The following is a 19,124-nucleotide window of genomic DNA, read 5'->3' on the forward strand; positions in this document are numbered from 1 at the left end:
TGCTTTTGAACTGGGGTGTTGGAGAAGACTCTTGAGAGTCCTTTGGACTGCAAGGAGATCCAGCCAGTCCATTCTGAAGATCAGACCTGGGATTTCTTTGGAAGGAATGATGCTAAAGCTGAAACTCCAGTACTTTGGCCACCTCATGCGAAGAGTTGACTCATTGGAAAAGACTCTGACGCTGGGAGGGATTGGGGGCAGGAGGAGAAGGGGACAACCGAAGATGAGATGGCTGCATGGCATCACTGACTCGATGGACGCGAGTCTGAGTCAACTCCAGGAGTTGGTGATGGACAGGGAGGCCTGGTGTGCTGCGGTTCATGGGGTTGCAGAGTCGGACATGACTGAGCGACTGAACTGAACTGAAAGATATTAGGTCTTAATCCCTGGAACATGTAAAATGCCACACCTTATTTGGAAAAGGGGCTTTTACAGATGTGATTTAAGGATTTTGAGAAGTTATTTTGGGATTATCTGGATGGATCCAAAATGCCAAAGGCTTCCCTTGTAGCTCAGTTGGTAAAGAATCTGCCTGCAGTGCAAGAGACCTGGATTCAATCTCTGGGTTGGGAAGATTCCCTGGAAAAAGAAATGGCAACCCACTCCAGTATCCTTGGCCTGGACAATCTAATGGACAGAGGAGCCTGGTGGGCTGCAGTCCATGGGGTCAGAGTTGGGCACGACTGAGCGACTCACACACATAAAGAGAAATTACACACAGCAGTCAGTCAGGTGATAGAAGCAGAGTCGGAGAAAAGATGCTATGGAACCAGCTTTTAAAGTGAAGAAAGGGACATGAGTCAAGGAATGTAGCTCCAGAGGGAGTGTGGCCCTGCTAACACCTTGACTTCAGCCCAGTAAAGCTGATTTCCAACTTTTGGCCGCTAGAACTGTGAGAGAATTGATTTCTGTTGTTTTAAGCCATGACATCTGTGGTAATTTGTTACAGCAGCCACAGGGAACTAATGCACGTACCATGGCTAGAGACTTCCCTAAGCGTTTGAACAAAACAAAGGTCTCTACCCTAATAGAGCTTAAACTCTATTCTCAACAGACAATATGCCATGAGTATCATTAACAAGTAAACTGCACAGCATGTAAAAGGTGACAAATGATATGTGAAAAAGGCAAAAAAGTAGGGTGAGTGTGGAATTGGTAATGTGTGGTATGGCTGGTGGGCAAGTTGAAATTTTAAATACAATGGCTATGGTAAGCTTCCCAGAGAAGGTGGTGTTTGAGACTAATGCTTTAATTTGCGGTATTCATTTTTTAAAAAGAGGACAAAACTAAAGCACTGGACAATAATACTGTGTAAGTTGGGGAAGAGGTGATCAGTATTAAAGTTTTCTAACATCTTTATATTAATTGGGAGGAAAATTTAGACATTCATTTTAGATTTTAAGCACACATACTAAGATATTGAAGGTAATCAGTAAAAGAAAAGAAATAGAATATATAATTTCCAAATAAGTAGTGGGGAAAATGGAATAAGAAAGTAAACAAACAGAACTCAATATATGTATTTTTTTTAAAAGCTGAGAAAGGAGAAAAAGCAAAGAAAATTAGGATAGAGAGCAATCAGTAAGATGTTAGAAACAAATGCAAATAGATATACTTTTCCAGTTAAAGGACAGAAATTGTCAACTATATTTAAGTAAAAAAAAAATGTTAACGTATATTATGTAAAAAAAGGACAAAAATTTGTCAGATTACGGGAAAAAATGAGAAAATTCATCTAACATGAAGAGCCTCACCAAAATATGAGAATATAAAGAAAGGCTGTTAAGCAATGAAGAGCTATACCAAGCAAATACTAGACAAAAGTCAGAGTAGTTATTTTACAACAAAATACTAAAACCAACTCAAGAAGAAATAGAAAATCAGAAAAAAACAACTGTTAAGTGGAGAGATTGAATAAATAATCAAAAATTCCCCATAAAAGCAAGCCCAGGACCAGATAGCTCCATTGGTGAATTCTAGTAAATATTTACAAACACCAATCCTCAACTTTGAGGACTTCCCTGGTGGCTCAGATGGTAAAGTGTCTGCCTAGAATGCGGGAGACCTGGGTTCGATCCTTGGGTTGGGAAGATCTCCGAGAAGGAAATGGCACCCCACTCCAGTATTCTTGCCTGGAAAATCCCACGGACAGAGGAGCCTGGTGGGCTACAGTCCTATGGGGTCACAAAGAGTTGGACACGACTGAGCAACTTCACTTTCTTTCTCAACTTTGGGGCTTCCTCAGTGGCTGAATGGTAAGAACCGGCCTAACAATGTAGGAGATATGGTTGGGTTCAATCCCTGGGTCAGGAAGATCCCTGAAGAAGGAAGTAGCAACTCATTCCAATATTCCTGCCTGGAAAATTCCATGGACAGAGAAACACGGTAGACTATAGTCACTTCATGGGGTTGTAAAAGAGTCAAACACAACTTAGTGACAAAAACAACAAATAACTTCTCAAGTTTAATCTAGACTAGTTTCATATTGACTTTATAAACTATCTGACTTAAAGATTTGGATGAAACAATGGTCATACTTGTGCTTGATTTTTCTAAAATAGGACAGTTAAGAATACATACTCACCTTGAGGATTCCTAGAAATCACCCATTACCATCCCTTCCCCTCTACACTCCTATAGCATTATCATCAAACCACCACAAAAATAAAGAGAAATTTTAAAAATAACACTGACAACTATGAATTCATTAATCATTAGGAAGAAGATTTTAAGTTCTGTGGTTTTATAACATTCTTACAATATCTGAATTTTAAAGATCTGCTCCAGAAATTTTTTTTAAATAAAAAGTTTTATTGGAGAAAAATAGAACCACCACGTACACAGGGAAAAGAGCACAAAAATTCAACTGATACAGAACTGAAAGTCACAACTACCCAATGTTGTTTGCGATTACTTTTCCATTTCTTAAATGGCTTCCCTCAATTTTTAAAACAGTCTTACCTATTTTTTTCAGCTGAAATAGCATCAGATTTTCAAAACATTAAGAGCCTCAGCGAAGGGACCAGCTTTTAAGATAACAAAGGTGACACCAAGAGTATTCTAATAGGACCAATTCTACCGAAAAATTCCTGAAGCACATAACTACTGAGTCTGGTAGAACAGTAGCTCAGAGACCATCAGGGATTAGTTAGAACACTGAATTAGACGGTCCAGTATGCAGAGAGGGCAAACAAAAAAGCTGCATTTCCCTGTCAGATGAGTTCATGTAAGAAAACCAACGAGGTGCTAAGAAAATACAGGCAATGGCTGCTCAAAATAATTAAGGCGGCATTCTAAATACCACATATTATTAGACAACAGTGTGTAAATTGATGCAATTAGAAAACAGGCAGCTTAAAAAAATATGGTCACAGGTCCTTGAGAACTCAATAAATCAATCAAGAGCAAACACAAGAGCTGAAAGTCTTCTCAGCTGAGGGTTAGGACCTAGGTATTCTTCCCAATAGCTTCAAATAGTCAAGGAAATAAACTGCTGCAAAAAGCATAATAGCAGTTCTGATTTTTCTAAACCAAAACAAAATTTCTGCTTCTCTTCCAAGATCAATTCCCTTCAAAACTTCAAGGAAAAACAAACAAGGAAGCAAAACAAAACCCCAAATACAAAACCAAAAAACCACTGATGGTAAAGAGAAGCTTTTACTCACATTATCAATTTGAAAAAAACAATACTTTTGCTGTTTTCTATGTATGAACAATCCTAGGACATTCCTCTGAAAAGCAGGTGTCCAGTGGCTATGAGAACTCTTTACCTTCAAGCAACTTTGCAAAGAATAAGATCAGCATAATACAGAATTTGAAATCCCAATGAGGGGGTGTGTGGGGAAAATGAGGATCTAGTTCTATCTAGGGCTTTAAGGAAGTTAAAATAAGGATAACAGGAAAGACTAATATGCCAACAAAAAGGAGAGTTGCTGCTGCTGCTAAGTTGCTTCAGTCGTGTCTGACTCCTAGCGACCCCATGGACTGCAGCCTACCAGGCTCCTCCATCCATGGGATTTCCCAGGCAAGAGTACTGGAGTGGGTTGCCAGTGCCTTCTCCAAAGGAGAGTTGAGGTGCTTCCAAAAAAAACTTTGGTAGAGAAAATTGGAATGCTAAATCCCAGGAAGCCTGTAACAATCTACAATTGGTCCAAGTCAAAGACAAAACTATCCAAACAATTTTGAAGTCTAAAGGAAGTTGAAAACTAGTTTGTGAATTTTTGCTCTTGTAAAAAGTTACAAAATGTGGGTTTGGTCTCTTTTGCAATGTTCATATTATATTCATTTTTAATACGAAGAAATAGTTGGGTTTTTCTCTCCTACCATGTTCTTCTAGCACAACTGATCAGCAATTTTCTATTTCAGCTATTTTTATAAGTACCTGTTAATCAGCACAGTAAACTCAGGGCTGAACCATATACACACATCTCATAAATGGAACATTTTAGGATGTGTGTATACAAGACAATATGTAAGCAACTGTCCCTCTACTTGAAAACTTATTTTCAAATAAAAATTTTAAAAACATCCCTTTCAGTGTAACAGAACATTACTTAGTAAAATATCAAGAGCTATGACAACATATTTTTCTCTTCAAGGGAAATCACAAAACAGGTGAACAATCAAGTCCAGGGTGGTTTTTCTATTTGATAAATACATCCAGAACTCTGTACAGTAAATAAAGTTTGCATGCAGTTTAAGTATCTTTAAATGACATTTTAAGCAAATAAACCTTTTGCTTCATAATTAAATGGTGTATAAGAACCCCCTCCTCCTTCTTTAATAGCCATAAGGACCTCTTCCCCAGTTCCAAATAGGAATCATGAAAACCGGGTACTTTCTTAAAGAGTTTTCTGCACATCATACTAAATAACATGCAAAGAGTTCAACAACATTCTTTTTAAAGGTAAGTATTACTCTTTAAATGGGCATGTTAACCACTGAAAAGTCACTCAACTATTCCCATTACACTGTTTCATTTGGTCATTGGTAGTATAAAAGAATTCAAACAACAACAGGTTAGTTTAGCCACTGGCTATTGTGTATGACAGCAACTGCTTCAAGGCCAACAACATTTTACGCAATGTAATTGTACTGGTTTGGATTTTCTTTGTCTCTTTCCATGTAGTCTCGGTCAATTAGAGATTCTATTCTCTTCTTAAGATCAGCAGGCTGTAAGAGAAGGTAAATTATCAGTGCATAGTTCATAACCCACTGGCGCAAGCCCCTTTACCAATACTCAATTTAAAAGAAAAAGAAAACAACAGCCTTCAAATCTCCTTAATTTTATTTTTTTAAACTTAAATTTATTTATTTTAATTGGAGGCTAATTACTTTACAATATTGTATTGGTTTTGCCATACATCAACATGAATCCACCACGGGTGTACACGTGTTCCCCATCCTGAACCCCCCTCCCTCCTCCCTTCTCCTTAATTTTAAAGAGGAAAGCATGATGAAAATAAATCAGGTTAAAAATGTTTTTCTACTATACATATACTGTCATATCTTGTCCTATTGTTATATAGTACATTCTCTATTTTAAAGAGATCTGCTAAGAACCAGCTATTCTCTGCGCAAATACAAAAGACCATCATAACTTCACACGAAGAACATGTTATAGTTTAAGGAAACAGAATGCTATTAGTTTTGCTAAGATAGTTTGAGAAGATAACCAGATCCTAAATTTGGAAAAAAGCTGGTTCTCAAAGCCAGGCTTTGTTCCTGTTGTTGTTGAGTAGCCAAGTTGTGCTCAATTCTTTGAGACCTAATGGACTGTAGCACACCAGGCTCCTCTGTCCTCCACTCTCTCTGAGAGTTTACTCAAATTCAAAGTCAGGTTGCATTTTTATAAATTACAGATATACTATGGAAATCACTATTTATAAGACTACTACAACAAATGGCTTGATAAGTGAAGTTATCATTTCATATTTCAGATCTCTGTATTTCAGGTTTAATGTAAGATTTAACTGTTACTTGCCCAAAATGATTTTAATTTTTAAATTCTCCTTGTTGAGAAATCAATTAAGAAAGCTTATAGCTTGTTTTCAATTGCATTCTTAGCTGTTGGGCAACAAAAGTCCACTGTCTTTTGTATCTAGCCTTAAAGAGAATATAATCTTGCTTGCTAATAGCTTTTTAGATTGTATAAAATGCCTACTTGATCAAGAAAGTTAGAGGGAAAGTAGTTTGATTGGGCAGTCAAAATTTCAGTGAAGTGTGAATTCCAAGGTTTGAAAATCAAAATGACTTGCTCTTAATTATGGCGAAAGACCAAAAATATCAGCATATTTATTATAGTGGTCCTAAAAACTTCCTTAGCTAGCTAGTATCAGTGAGCTCTCTGGCTGGAGGTGAAATGATTGTTAAGGCATAGGATGAGGGTGAGAGCGTGGTCATGAGGAGACAGTATCGTCAGCTAACAAGCATTTATGTGTCAGGCCCAGTGCTAAGTTTTTACAAGTATCATCTCATTTAAGCTTCACAATAATCCTATGAGGTAAGTACTATTATCATCTCCATTTTACAAAAGAGGAAAACAAGCTCAAAAGGTGAAACAGCCAAGAGTCTATCCAAAGTCTAACAAGTATTTATCATCACAAGAGTCTGGGAACCTTCGAAAACATGAGATACAGTCCAGTACGCTACCACATTGTCTAAAGTGCTTTATTACTGGGGATTTATACTGAAACATAGCCATGTGATGACTAATTTTAGTTTGCCAGAACTATCACTAAAGTTTACAAAAAGATGCCTAATGATGACATTATAGAGTTTTATTAAATTGGAATATAATTGCCTGTATGGTTTTTAATGGCCCTTACACAAGCTAACTAAACAGAAGACTTAATTAAAATAACCAAATCTGTCAAATAGCAAGGTATTCTTAGGAGAAAAAAATTTTTTAAGTAACAAAGAAGCTAAAAAAATATTAAAGTGAATAAACTTGAAAATTTCAAGTTTCAGGTATAAGAGCTTTTATAAATTGTTTTCCCCTTTTGTCATAGCTGCCCACATATGCCAACAAAGGTTTTTTTTTTTCAAAAATCATATATATGAGCATGAGAAATGAAAACTTTTGTCCCTGTAAATGGTCTTGAGGTTTTAGTCAATGTTTTTAAGATTTGTATCTTAAAAACCTAATGTATACATACATATAAAACAATATAATTTTTATATATAAGCAGCTCAGTAACAAAATACTGAAGCACCTACCTTGACTGGAAATTTCAACTGGTTGTACACTTCTGAAACAAGGAGATTGTGGCTAAGTGTCTTTCTCATCTTCATAATTCGAACAATTGCAGCATCAATTTGATATTGTCTATCTTGAAATACTCTTTCTGTGGTACTAGCTTGCTCTTCAACCTAATAAAAAGAGTTTTAAACTTAGAAACTGTACCTGAAGTGAAACCTAAATACTTACAAAAACTGTACATTTTAGGGCCGTGACACAATTAACACTTTAAATATGCTGAATTATCAAAAGAAACCTCACAAATACAGACAATGACAAAAAAATATACCCTACAAACATAATTCCTGTTTGTCCTAGTGTCCTGTATCAATGAAGTAATGCCAATTTTAGTTAATAGAAAAATACCATCTTGGTTTTTCTAGAGAGACAGCTGATGAAGAATGTATCATTTCCTTTTACTCTGTTCTCAAAATCTTAATGTGTTACAAGCAGTTGCTGACCAGATTTCTGTATAACATTAGCTTATCTGTAAAAGTGACTGACACTGACATCTGACTCAAACAAAATATGGTACCACCCAGCTAAGCTAATTAGAGTCAAACTTCTTTTTTTTTAGAGTCAAACTTTAAAATTTATTTTTATTTTGTAATACATAAATCAGAAATGCACAGTTTAAAAAGCCAGTTAACCAATTTTAATGTTACAGCTAGCATGTTCCTCTTTAGTACTTAAATTAAGAGTAGTTTGGGCTTTTTTATTTTTTGCCACACTGTGCAGTTTGTAGGATCTAAACTGCCCGACCAGGGATCGAATCTATGACCCTTGAAGTGGAAGCACAGAGTCTTAACCACTGGACTGTCAGGGAAGTCCCTAGTTTGGGCAATTTGTAGTCAGCTTCTTTCTGATACAGCATACATGTTTTAAAATGACATGGTAATTTAAGGGAACATCACACCTTTGATGTGAATGTTAACAAGACAGGAACTTGTCTGCAACACTGACCTCTGTGCTATGCTAAATCACTTCAGTCATGTCTGACTCTTTGCGACCCTATGGACTACAGCCTACTAGGCTCCTCTGTCCATGGGATTCTCCAGGCAAGAACACTGGAGTGGGTTGCCATGCCCTCCTCTAGGGGATCTTTCTGACCCAGTGATTAACCTGTGTCTCTCATGTCTCTGGCATTGGCAGGTGGGTTCTTTATCACTAGTGCCACCTGGGAAGCTTAACATGGACCTCTGAAAATGAAAGTGAAGGTCGCTCAGTCATGTCCGACTCTTTGTGACCCCATGGACTATACAGTCCATGGAATTCTCCAGGCCAGAATACTAGAGTGGGTAGCCTTTCCCTTCTCTAGGGGATCTTCCCAACCCAGGGATCGGACCCAGGTCTCCCGCATTGCAGGTGGATTCTTTACCAGCTGAGCCACAAGGGAAGCCCAAGAATACTGGAGTGGATAGCCTATCCCTTCTCCAGCAGATCTTCCCGACCCAGGAATTGAACCAGGGTATCCTGCATTGCAGGCAGATTCTTTACCAACTGAGCTATCAGGGAAGCCCACATTGACCTCTACCCCATATTAAAACTTTTTCTCAAGTACTACATTAAACCTTGTTGGGACTGAAACCAACTGGTTTCAGCAAATGCGGCAGTTGCTGGTTTCCTTTATAAAAGTCTCTTACAAACTCAAATGACAAAAACGAAATATTTACTGTTGATCAAAAAAGTACTAACTAAATCATTCCATTTTCACCAAGGAAGCTGGCAGAGAAAGAAAAAGAAAATATCTTTAGTGCTGGCGAGGGCACAGTGAGACAGGCACTCATGCTATTAGTGTAAATTAATGTATTAAGACTCTTAAAATGTCCACACTTTTTAACCCAAAAGATCTACTTCCGTGATACATTTATAAGGAAAGATCAGAAAGATTAAGATTTAGGTACAGAGATGTACCTTGCTGTTTTATTTATAATACTAACAAGTTATAAATTTAACTGCCCAACAATAGACATTGGCTGAATAAATTATTACAGCTGCATAAAAGAATATTGTGTGGCCATCTCCCATTTTATCAAGATGTTTAGTAGCATGGAAAAATAAAGACCTAAAATACACAAAAAGCAGTATATAAAACTATGTTGAGTATTAGGCCCAACTGTGTATACCCTACCCCCTGCTGCTGCTGCCGCCAAGTTGCTTCAGTCGTGTCTGACTCTGTGCGACCCCATAGATGGCAGCCCACCAGGCTCTGCCATCCCTGGGACTCTCCAGGCAAGAACACTGGAGTGGGATGCCATTGCCTTCTCCCCTACCCCCTGCAAAACCCTGCAGAATCAAATACTGAAATACACTGAGCTAGATACAGGCCCAGATAATATTAATGCTGATGGTGGTATTCTAGGCTAAAATCTTCTCTATAAATCTTTACTATGAACACATATAATTCCAGTACATAAGGATGAGGAGAATGCAAAAAAAAGTACCGTTTCTTTCATCTGAATTTGATTGATCTTTATCCTGAAAAGTTTGTGCTTGAAATCATCATTACAAATGAACTTGTCACCATCTTCGATATCTTTACCCTTTGGATTTTTCGCCAGAACTCTGGCTTTGCCACAGGCCAATGACTGCAATGTTCTCCTTAACTCTCCATCCTCTGAAGAAGAAAGAGTGGTTTAGCTATCTGTTACTAGCACATCAACATGGACAGCTATATTCAACCTCAGTCTAGCTTCTACCCTACCCATCCATTACAATTGTTTCCTTTCCTGAAGGTTCATGAACAACATCCTCTTTATCCTATCCAATCGCTTTTTTCCTGGTCATCCTCTAAAGGCTTCAATTATCACTCCATGTGGATCACCATCACACCTTCAGAAATGACATCCCACTTTTCCCTAGTCCCACATTTAAAGGCTACCTCCACCTGGCTCTTTTATGCTCATCAATTTCAGTATGTCCAATATTTTAGTCATCATCTTCCCCATAAAACTTCATCTTCTTTCCAACTGTTAGTCATGAAGCCACCAACCTCCTCTGGTGAGAAATCCTGGAATCATCTTTTAACTCTTTCCTCTCCTTCATCCTCCATGTATCCAGTAGTTGCTTCCTTACAGAGGCCTTGTCTCTCTCCTCATTGGCCTCATTGTAGTCTAAGCTCTTTATCACTTTTCGCCTGAATTACCCCACGAGCTTCTGGCCTGGAATCTCTTCAACTTCCAAGCTGCCCTACTATCTACTGATTCTCGGCAAGCTGCCCAAATGACTCCTGCCCAAGGTGTGCTCATTCCTTTCTCCATACCTTTTCTCATGGTATTTCCTCCTGCAACATAACTAAAATTTGAAGGCCCAGCTCAAACCCTACTTCCTTCATGAAGGCGCTCCCCACTGTGCCAGTCCACAGTCATCTCTTGCTTCAATGAACTAACACACTCTGTCAAAACCACAGATTGGTACTCACTGGTTGTGAAATTATTTTAAGTGTCATTTCCCCCTTTCCCCATGGTTCTAAGTGCTGAGGAGAGGGATTATTTCTTTAGGGTCCCCCAGACCACTTAATCAAGTGGGTTGCACATAGTGGACACCAAATAATGCTTGCTACAAACCTATTCCAGTAGCCTGCTTGATCTCTTCTAAGCTGAACTCCTCTCCCTCATTAAACATTAGCAGCACCAGTGTTTGAAAAAGAGAGACCTGGAGTTCTTTTTTACCCTGTTGGAGAAACAACAGTGTTTAGCCATCACTTTTTTTAAAAACCACATGAAGATTAATCAAGTAACTAATCTCTTACTGGAAGAGCATTTTTCAATTAGTGGATTTAAAAAACAGATTAACATTATCCAGAAAAGCCAGTATGTTCAACGGAGGGTTTAGGTGTGATCCTGCCTAAAATAGGGAAGAAGGATTGAGTGACCTTTCTACAGGTCTTTTGTAAGCCTTATAATTAAAACAGAACAACAAAATAATGAAAATTAATAACTCAGCTTTATGTGTCATTACACATATTTATTACAGCAGTAAGAAATCACTATTTCAATGCATTTTCAATTTGTCTGATTCAGATTAGTCATGAAAAGCTGTAGGATTTTTTGAAATTAGATATGAGAACTGTTCCCCTTAACACCCACTCTCTTCTCTAGCTCCCAGCAACAAAAAAAGAAGTTTCCTGTCAAAAGTGGCAGCTTGAATTTTGCATCCACAGGTGGGGAAAGGATGTGGGAGAAAAGTTACTGGTTTTGTTTTGCAGCAGAGCCCAATCAAGTGTGGAAAAGACCGCATTCATATACACAGAGCTGTGACAAGCTATCACCATGTCATGCACATATGTAAGACAAAGTTATAAAACACCTTAAAAACCTTCAAGTTAAGAGGGATGATCTCAGTATCAAAGATGAAGATGAAAACTAAGTTGGGGGAATATCCACTTACCTCTTTAAACTCTGCCTTTAGTACGCAGTGTCCTAGAGTTGATTGCCATTGAAGTTTCCTGCCACTATGTTTGCCAAGGTAAAATGTCTTGAAAATCTCCTGAAGTTTTACCATCTACAATAAATAATGCTTTATTTAAGCTCTGTATCCAGTATCACATTCACTACTTTTTTATATTTACATGTGTAAAAATGTGTGGAAGTTTTAAAGACTATATCCAATAGGGCCACTGATCACTTTGATGTAAGGTAATAACCACCAAATTTAATAGTATTAATCAGATTTACCGTCTCTGATCTGTCTGCAATATTTTATCATCCTCTCCTTTTAAAAAAAAATTTATTTATAAACTTAGTTGCAGTTTATGGGATATAGTCCCTGACCAGGGATCGAACCTGGGCCCCCTGCATTGGGAGCTGGGAGTCTTAGCCACTGGACCACCAGGGAAGTCCCATCCCCTCTTCTGAAACATTCATCTCCAATGCTTTTTGTGCCTCTGTACCATGCTGGTTCCTTTATCTCACTAGTGTTTCTTCATTAGTTTCCTTCATAGGTTCCTCTTCCTACCACCTACCAATTGTGAGCCTTTTTCAAAGTTCTGCCTTAGGCCTGTTCCTCTTGTTTCCACATTTTCTCTCTTAATGAGGGAGATCTGTTCCCTGGCCTTTTATGATCATCTTCATGAAGGACTCAGTATCTATCTCTCTAGCCTGAACCCCTTTCCTAAGCTTCAGTCTTGGGTTAAGACATTTCCCCAGGAGTTAGGACGGATTTACTCAAGTATCCATCACTCAGCTATCCCACCCTCCAGCCCAGGTAATATACCATCAAGAATTTTTGAGAGTTGGGCAGTGACAGGTACTAATACAATCTGGGGATCTGAAAGAAGAGTCAAGGACATTGGCTCCAAACTCAGGAATTGGCATCTTAAGCTATGCTCTAATGATACTAAGTACAAGAGTAATATAAATAAAAGAATAAAACATTAAAAACACTTGACATTTGGTGTGGGTGTGTTTACACAAACTTTTAAAACAGTAACTCTTACCTCTGGTGGTAAATGAACTTCCATAGGCACATATGTTGGCCAGTAACCCATTGTCAGGATATTCACAGTTAATTCAATATTCCCAGGTACATTCTGGTTCTGCATATACTACAATAAGATCAACACACACTGAGATCTTAAAAAATAAAAATGCATACATTTCATGCCATAAAAATGACCCATTCAAGAAGTTCCTCACTATAAAACTACATGTGAATACTGACCATCTTTAAAATAAAAGGCAAAACTATTAAAAGGACTATAAATGAAGCCTATATTAAAAGTGCCAGAGAAGTACACCAGGTAACATTTTGCTACTATGTACACAAGGATCAAGTGACTCCTTCAGAGGCATTAACAACTTAAATAATTTCTCACATATGACTGGGCTGTTATAGGATTTCTTCTCCATTCTTTTCCCCATACCACCTGCAGTATCCATTTTTGGAGACCCCTACATGGTTTGGAAACCCTGGCAGCAACCCCCCATTCCTCAGCCCACCAGCCAGCCCAAGTGTCTGGTTTTTCACTTGTTCCACTGTGTGTTTGCAGGGAGTGACCTGAAATGGCGGAGGAAGAAGAAGGGGAGAGGGCAAAGCAGGTAAACCCTATTCTGTAGCTACTACAGAGGACCCATGATCCTACTAACCCTGATCTTTCTCTTGAGCCTTCCACTCTCATCTCTCATCATAACATAGTGGTAAAGAAATCACTGTTAAAACCCTAGGAGAGGAAAATCTGTCTTGCTATCACTATTACCTATAATCGTAAATGTTTCAGAACTAGCTTCTACCAACATCTGCACAATATATAGATCTAGCGTTTCATTCCCAAGGTCCCCAAAGGCCTTATACAAACACTCTATCACCTCTTCCATCTCCATCACTAGCTCTGAACATGCAACCACCAGTGATTAGATGCTAGAAGCCCTGCTTTCACTAGCTACAGCCTTTCCTGTTCTGACTTCTTCTGCTCAATACATTTCATCTCTATTTTTGTGTTATTTCGGGAGTATATTGAGAATAAATTTTGAAGTAGATCAAATATACTTACATTTCATTGGTGATTATTTTCTTCTACTGTGACTATCATCTAAGTTGCTATGAAGTATTTATAACAAATACAAGTTTCTACTTATCCTCTTCAGTACAAACCAAAGTAAGAAGATTACTAAATACATTTAAGTTGGAGGAATTAAGAGTTTAACTCACTTTTACCTGTTTGAACTGAATCATGATGTCTTTAGAAAGTTCCATGTCTTTAAACATTCCTTCAAGTTTGCTGGTGAAAGCAGCTCCACATTCTAGTAAAGATGTTTGTACATTTACAATATTTTAAAGTGGTTAAAAACAAAGAAATTTAGAATTGAAAACATGAAATGTAAAACTTACTTTAGGATGAAATATGGTCTGTAAGTATTCATAAGAATAAAAAAAAGCCTTACCCCAAAGTGTATGCCCCACTAAATCAGAGTCAAATCTTAATCCTGTAGTAACTTTATCTACTTTTTAGGCACAAGATAAATGGGAAATTTTATACAAATGATTAAAAACAAGAACAATGTTTTATTTTTTAAAAAAATCACGACAGCTCTGCATATGTAAATAGGTTGGAAACCTCATGAGCTTACTCAATTTATGTTTTTAATCATATGAACTTACAATGACTGACGAAAGAGGCAACTGACTGAAAGAGTAGAAATTAAGCTAATATTTTCTCTCAGAAATTAAAGAAGAAAAGGATCAGAAGAATGACAAACATACCATGTTTAAGTTTGGACAGCATTGATTTTTCAGCATCTACAGATGCACTTTTCCCAACTAAAAGGCGCTTGGCTAAATCTTTCTTATAGAAGGCCTCAAAAACATCCTTACCTATATAAATCATAAAACACAACTCTTATATTCCAATATAAGGTTTTGACACAGTTGACTCAAAGTGCTTAATAAATCACACCATTAACCCAAGTCATTTAAATGTACACATTTTATCCAAGTTTTCTAAATGCAAGAAACATTAGAGGTAGATTTTTGTGCCAGACATTTCAAAACTTCTTTGCTGTAAAGAATTAAGACTGAATTTACTTTTCCTTAGAAAAGCTTTAGTTGACTAGTAATTTTCGCATCAATACTCCTGAGATTAAAATAAGTAGCAAAATTCAAGACTCTTAATAGTGGCAATTCAGCAACATTCCTCAAGTACCCCAATAAATTAAATGCAAAGAATTTAATAGAATTTTAAGTATTTAATCCCCAAGTAAATATACCTTACAGGTTGATTTTACTCGCCAGTTTCTCTGTTGAGTGCTTTGTTTTAAAAGAATAATATTAAAACAAAAATACGTACCATATATAAATCTAAATATAATCATAATCTTATCCAACATTTTTTCAAGTTCTTCATCGGTAGCTTCTTTGTTCCCTGCACGAAGCTTTGAATCCACATACTTCGCTAAAATGGGGGAAAAGTTTGTTGTTCAGTGATCATCAGTACCCATGAGGTACTGGTCACTATAAATACCAAACAGGAGTATGATATACTGAGTATTTCAATGTTTTACATGTACACATGCATTTTTAAAAAGTTTCCAAAGTCAGGGAGATCAAGCGACTTGTTCAGCGTCACAGAGTTAAAAAATACAAGAGCTTCAACTCAAACCCAAGTCTTCTGGCTCCAGACCTAATGTACTTTCTATCATACTGATGGGATAAAGAAACTCTGGTGGGGGATGGTGGTGGAGGTGTTTACAGCCTTGTGCAGGAGTCAAAGTCACTGAAAGACAGTGACTTTGGAATATCTTCTGGAATGTTCATTTTACACTGATGGTAGGCAATATGAAATACTACTTTTCTATTGAAACAAATCAGATACATTACAGAGTAGGAGGCAAAAATTGCAAAAATTTTAAGGGTAAATAGTAAACCAACAAAATTTCATCCTTTTAGTGAAGGATCTTCTCAGGTACCTCCTCCTCTGACCCAGGTGGGGAAAACTGAGAACTGCAGTACACCACACTCTTTACTCTAAATTGGCCCAGATTCCTAGGTTTATTTTCATCTTGAACATTCTTTCTCACTGGCAACTGCAATTTTGTGCTAGCCTTTCCTGTGTGTGGGCCTCTAGAAAAAGTACCCTGTCCCACCTCTAAATTGCTCTAGGCTTGTAAAACAGCTATCAAGCTTTTTATATATAAAAAGTAAACAGGGTCCAATGTACTGTCTTACAAAGAAAAACCATGTTTGATAATGTGGGCTTTGAGATATTCTTTAGCATGAAGGACTACTCCTTGCATCCGGCTTCTTAGAAACCACCAACTAAGCAACTAGAAATAAATTAGACTGTTATTGAAAGACATGGCACAAAGATGTTAATATACAAAGCCTTATGAAAGAAGAACATTAAATGGGAAAAGGGAGTGGAAAAATACCTATAAGTTCAGCAGGCTTGTTTGGTCTTTTGTTAATGAATGTTTCAAATGCTTCTTTCATAGCATTGATAAACTTTTCATTCTTCAGGAAACAGATATCAATTATATGGTCAACCTTATCTTTAAAATCCAGCAATTCTTGAACCATGGTTTTATCCTTTTCAGGATTAATTACAATAGTGCTACCAAACGCCTAAAAAAACAGAAATGAATTTTTACTAGAATTTAATTCTCTGCAATGAAAACAATCCCCCAAATCATATTTTAAGTATACACATACCCACATACTTTAAAATTTCAAAAAATTAAATAAAATAAAGCAGGTTCTAAAATCAAGAAAAGAAGATAAAGTGATAAAACATCCAGACTGATGCCACTCATCTATAATCACAAGGTAAGGAATAGCCACTGGGTATAAAATATCATAATGGGGTCTTATTGTAGAAGTTTCTAGGGTTTTTTTTTCCTACTTTTAAAGTCAGCTTGAATTTTTTTAAATGGCAATATGCCTTCAGTGTAAGATCAAAGGAAAGAAATTTGGATCCTTAAAAAGTCCTATTCCTTTTCCCACATTCACTACTATAATTATTGGAGCTAGAAATCACATCAGACATCAAGAAGAGAACTGTTTTATTGTTAATTTGCCACATGGCTATCATTCTCAAGTTGACCGCTCTCAAAACTCCCATTACTTGAAAAACAAAAGGATCTAATAAATAAGAAAACACTTATTCGTATGTACTCTAAGTGTACAGATTATAAGCCATGAGAGGAAAAAAAATGGTTAATGTTAATACCTTAATGTATTCAATCCATTGTTGTAAGAGAACCTGAACGCCACCTCGAACTCTACTGAAGAGCTGATACAGGAGAGATAAATCTTGAATTCGGTTTTCATCAAGGAGGTTATTTAAACCTGATTTTTGAAACATTTGGTATTTTAAAAAAAAGTGAACAAAAATGTCAGGTATTTTAATGAAAAAGAAGTTAAAATTATTCTGATACTGGTTTGAACTATGACTAGTCTGTGAATTTTAATATAGAAATGTGCTTTGAATTAAACTCAAAGAGATAATTACCTTTCCAAGTGAAAACTAAATATAGGGAACTTATATAAAAACAAAAGGTCTGTACCATTTAACATAGTAGATCACATGTATAAACCAACTTATAAAAATTGGTCTGTGTAAATATGGTATTCTTGGGCTTCCCTTGTGGCTCAGATGGTAAAGAATCCGCCTGCAATGCAGGAAATCCAGGTTTGATCCCTGGGTTGGGAAGATCCCCTGGAGAAGGGAAAGGCTACCCACTCCAGTATTCTGGCCTGGAGAATTCCATGGACTGTATAGTCCATGGGGTCACAAAGGGTAAGACATGACTGAGTGACTTTCACTTCACTTTTAAATGCATGTTACAAATACCTCATATGTGCAATAGCCATATTATATTTGTATTACTATACACAGTTATATTTCAGAGTATTGGATAAGGCCTGTGGTATATAAAAATAATGCATCAATAGGCTGTTTAAATGAATCCTAAAGTATTTGATTTTCAGAATGAAATAAAAGTATTAACTGCATTAAAGTTCTAAGATATTTTATACAAAAGATGGCTGGAAAGGTAAGACTTTTGCCTACTTGTAACACTGTTAAAGTAAAATTCAGGGTATACGCATATATCACTTAGGATTAATAGACATGCTTGGTTTTATATGCTAGAAACAAAATACTTCAGTGCAAAAAGGAATGCATTTCCTTATTATTTAATATACTTAATATTTATATACTTTAATATTAAATACTTAATATTTACTATTTCCTTATTATTATTCCTTATTTAATTTTCCTTAAAAATTAAGAATCCCCAAATTCCTACTGTTTCTTTACTGGAGTTGGTTAAGACTCCTCTCATCTCACTTCTTGTATCTTTAAAGTTAAGGAAAGAGGCACCTCCTGAAAGTTTACTGTGATGAACGGGGGCAAAGCATTGTGTCCTACCTCAGGAATGCAGTAATCTATCAAACCTTTAAAAAGGCAAGCTTTAAAAATGTTTCTACTTGTTTGCTACTATTTTAAAAGTAATCTCTTATTACCTTTCTGAAGAATTGCTGTTAAGTGTTCTCCTAGAAGTTGTTTTTCCACAGTAGCAATTAATGACTTCCTATAAGGAAAAAAAAAGTTTAGAATTAGACATTTGATTCTGTTGAAAATTTAGTCTCTCTTGGGGGATAAAAAAAGTAACTAGATCACTTTGTTAATTTCAGTATTCCTACTCTTCTGTATAAATTTATTGTGCTCAGTTACTCTACTTTATGCCTAGAAGGAAAACATTGTGTATTTCGAAATTTTGGTATATCACAAAATAAATATTTCCATGGTCTTGCCATGGCTGGCTTTTCCTAAACTTCTCTGCTTTTACTAGGAAGTATTTATCTGCTTATAGGAATTCCTTGGCTGGTAATATTTAGGAAAGCAGAGAAATACTTTCTCCTATGAACACTTGCTGAATTTTAATCAGCCTGAAGATGTCAAAGATCACATTAGCTTTTAATACTATTTTTTAATTACATGCTAAACACATATGGACAACCAATAATCAAATCCTTGACTAAAAAAATTAAGTAGGGAAAAGAACAACCTGAAGTTTGCATTATGAAAACAACTGTTAAAGTCTTAAGTTTTACCTTAAAATACTTACTAACATTTGGGATGCCCAAAGTGCCTTAAGTGATTCCACAGCACAGATTAAGGCTATTAGGCTGAGCGTGTAATACTTACTGGGTGGTCTGATCTAAGTAAGTAATAAGTCTGTCTGCTTCTTCTTCTAGACGTTTATTAACATGATGAAGGTATTCAGGAACCTACAAAGATAAGTTTTTTATATATTGTTTTCCTCCCCATAAATCATTTAGTAAATGTCAAGTCCAAAAGATCCTGGGAGTAGCCCTGTCAAATGTGACAAGGTTGAATCATATGTAAAATCACATGTAAAATTATAGCAGCATTACTTTTGGAAGA

The 19,124-nt window shown here is 36.5% G+C and overlaps 1 protein-coding gene across 2 annotated transcripts in view; it reads right to left on the reverse strand.

Moving 5' to 3' along the window:
- Positions 1–2,790: 2,790 nt before the first annotated feature.
- CUL4B (cullin 4B) overlaps positions 2,791–19,124 on the reverse strand; it is a 32,457-nt gene continuing 16,123 nt past the window's right edge. Inside the window, exons 9-21 of one of the 2 annotated variants that reach the window (XM_018044199.1) lie at positions 18,885–18,967; positions 18,200–18,267; positions 16,902–17,020; positions 16,105–16,297; positions 15,024–15,128; positions 14,441–14,551; positions 13,889–13,980; positions 12,678–12,785; positions 11,630–11,743; positions 10,807–10,912; positions 9,685–9,857; positions 7,219–7,371; positions 2,791–5,172 (exon numbers count right to left, since the gene is read on the reverse strand). In XM_018044199.1, coding sequence (XP_017899688.1) covers positions 5,077–5,172; positions 7,219–7,371; positions 9,685–9,857; positions 10,807–10,912; positions 11,630–11,743; positions 12,678–12,785; positions 13,889–13,980; positions 14,441–14,551; positions 15,024–15,128; positions 16,105–16,297; positions 16,902–17,020; positions 18,200–18,267; positions 18,885–18,967 — 1,521 coding nt within the window. In that variant the 3' untranslated portion in view covers positions 2,791–5,076. The remainder of the gene's footprint in view (positions 5,173–7,218; positions 7,372–9,684; positions 9,858–10,806; positions 10,913–11,629; positions 11,744–12,677; positions 12,786–13,888; positions 13,981–14,440; positions 14,552–15,023; positions 15,129–16,104; positions 16,298–16,901; positions 17,021–18,199; positions 18,268–18,884; positions 18,968–19,124) is intronic. The other variant, XM_005700344.3, reaches the window with a different exon arrangement.

The sequence above is a fragment of the Capra hircus genome, assembly GCF_001704415.2.
Source record: "Capra hircus breed San Clemente chromosome X unlocalized genomic scaffold, ASM170441v1, whole genome shotgun sequence".
In the NCBI taxonomy this organism is placed as follows: domain Eukaryota; kingdom Metazoa; phylum Chordata; class Mammalia; order Artiodactyla; family Bovidae; genus Capra; species Capra hircus.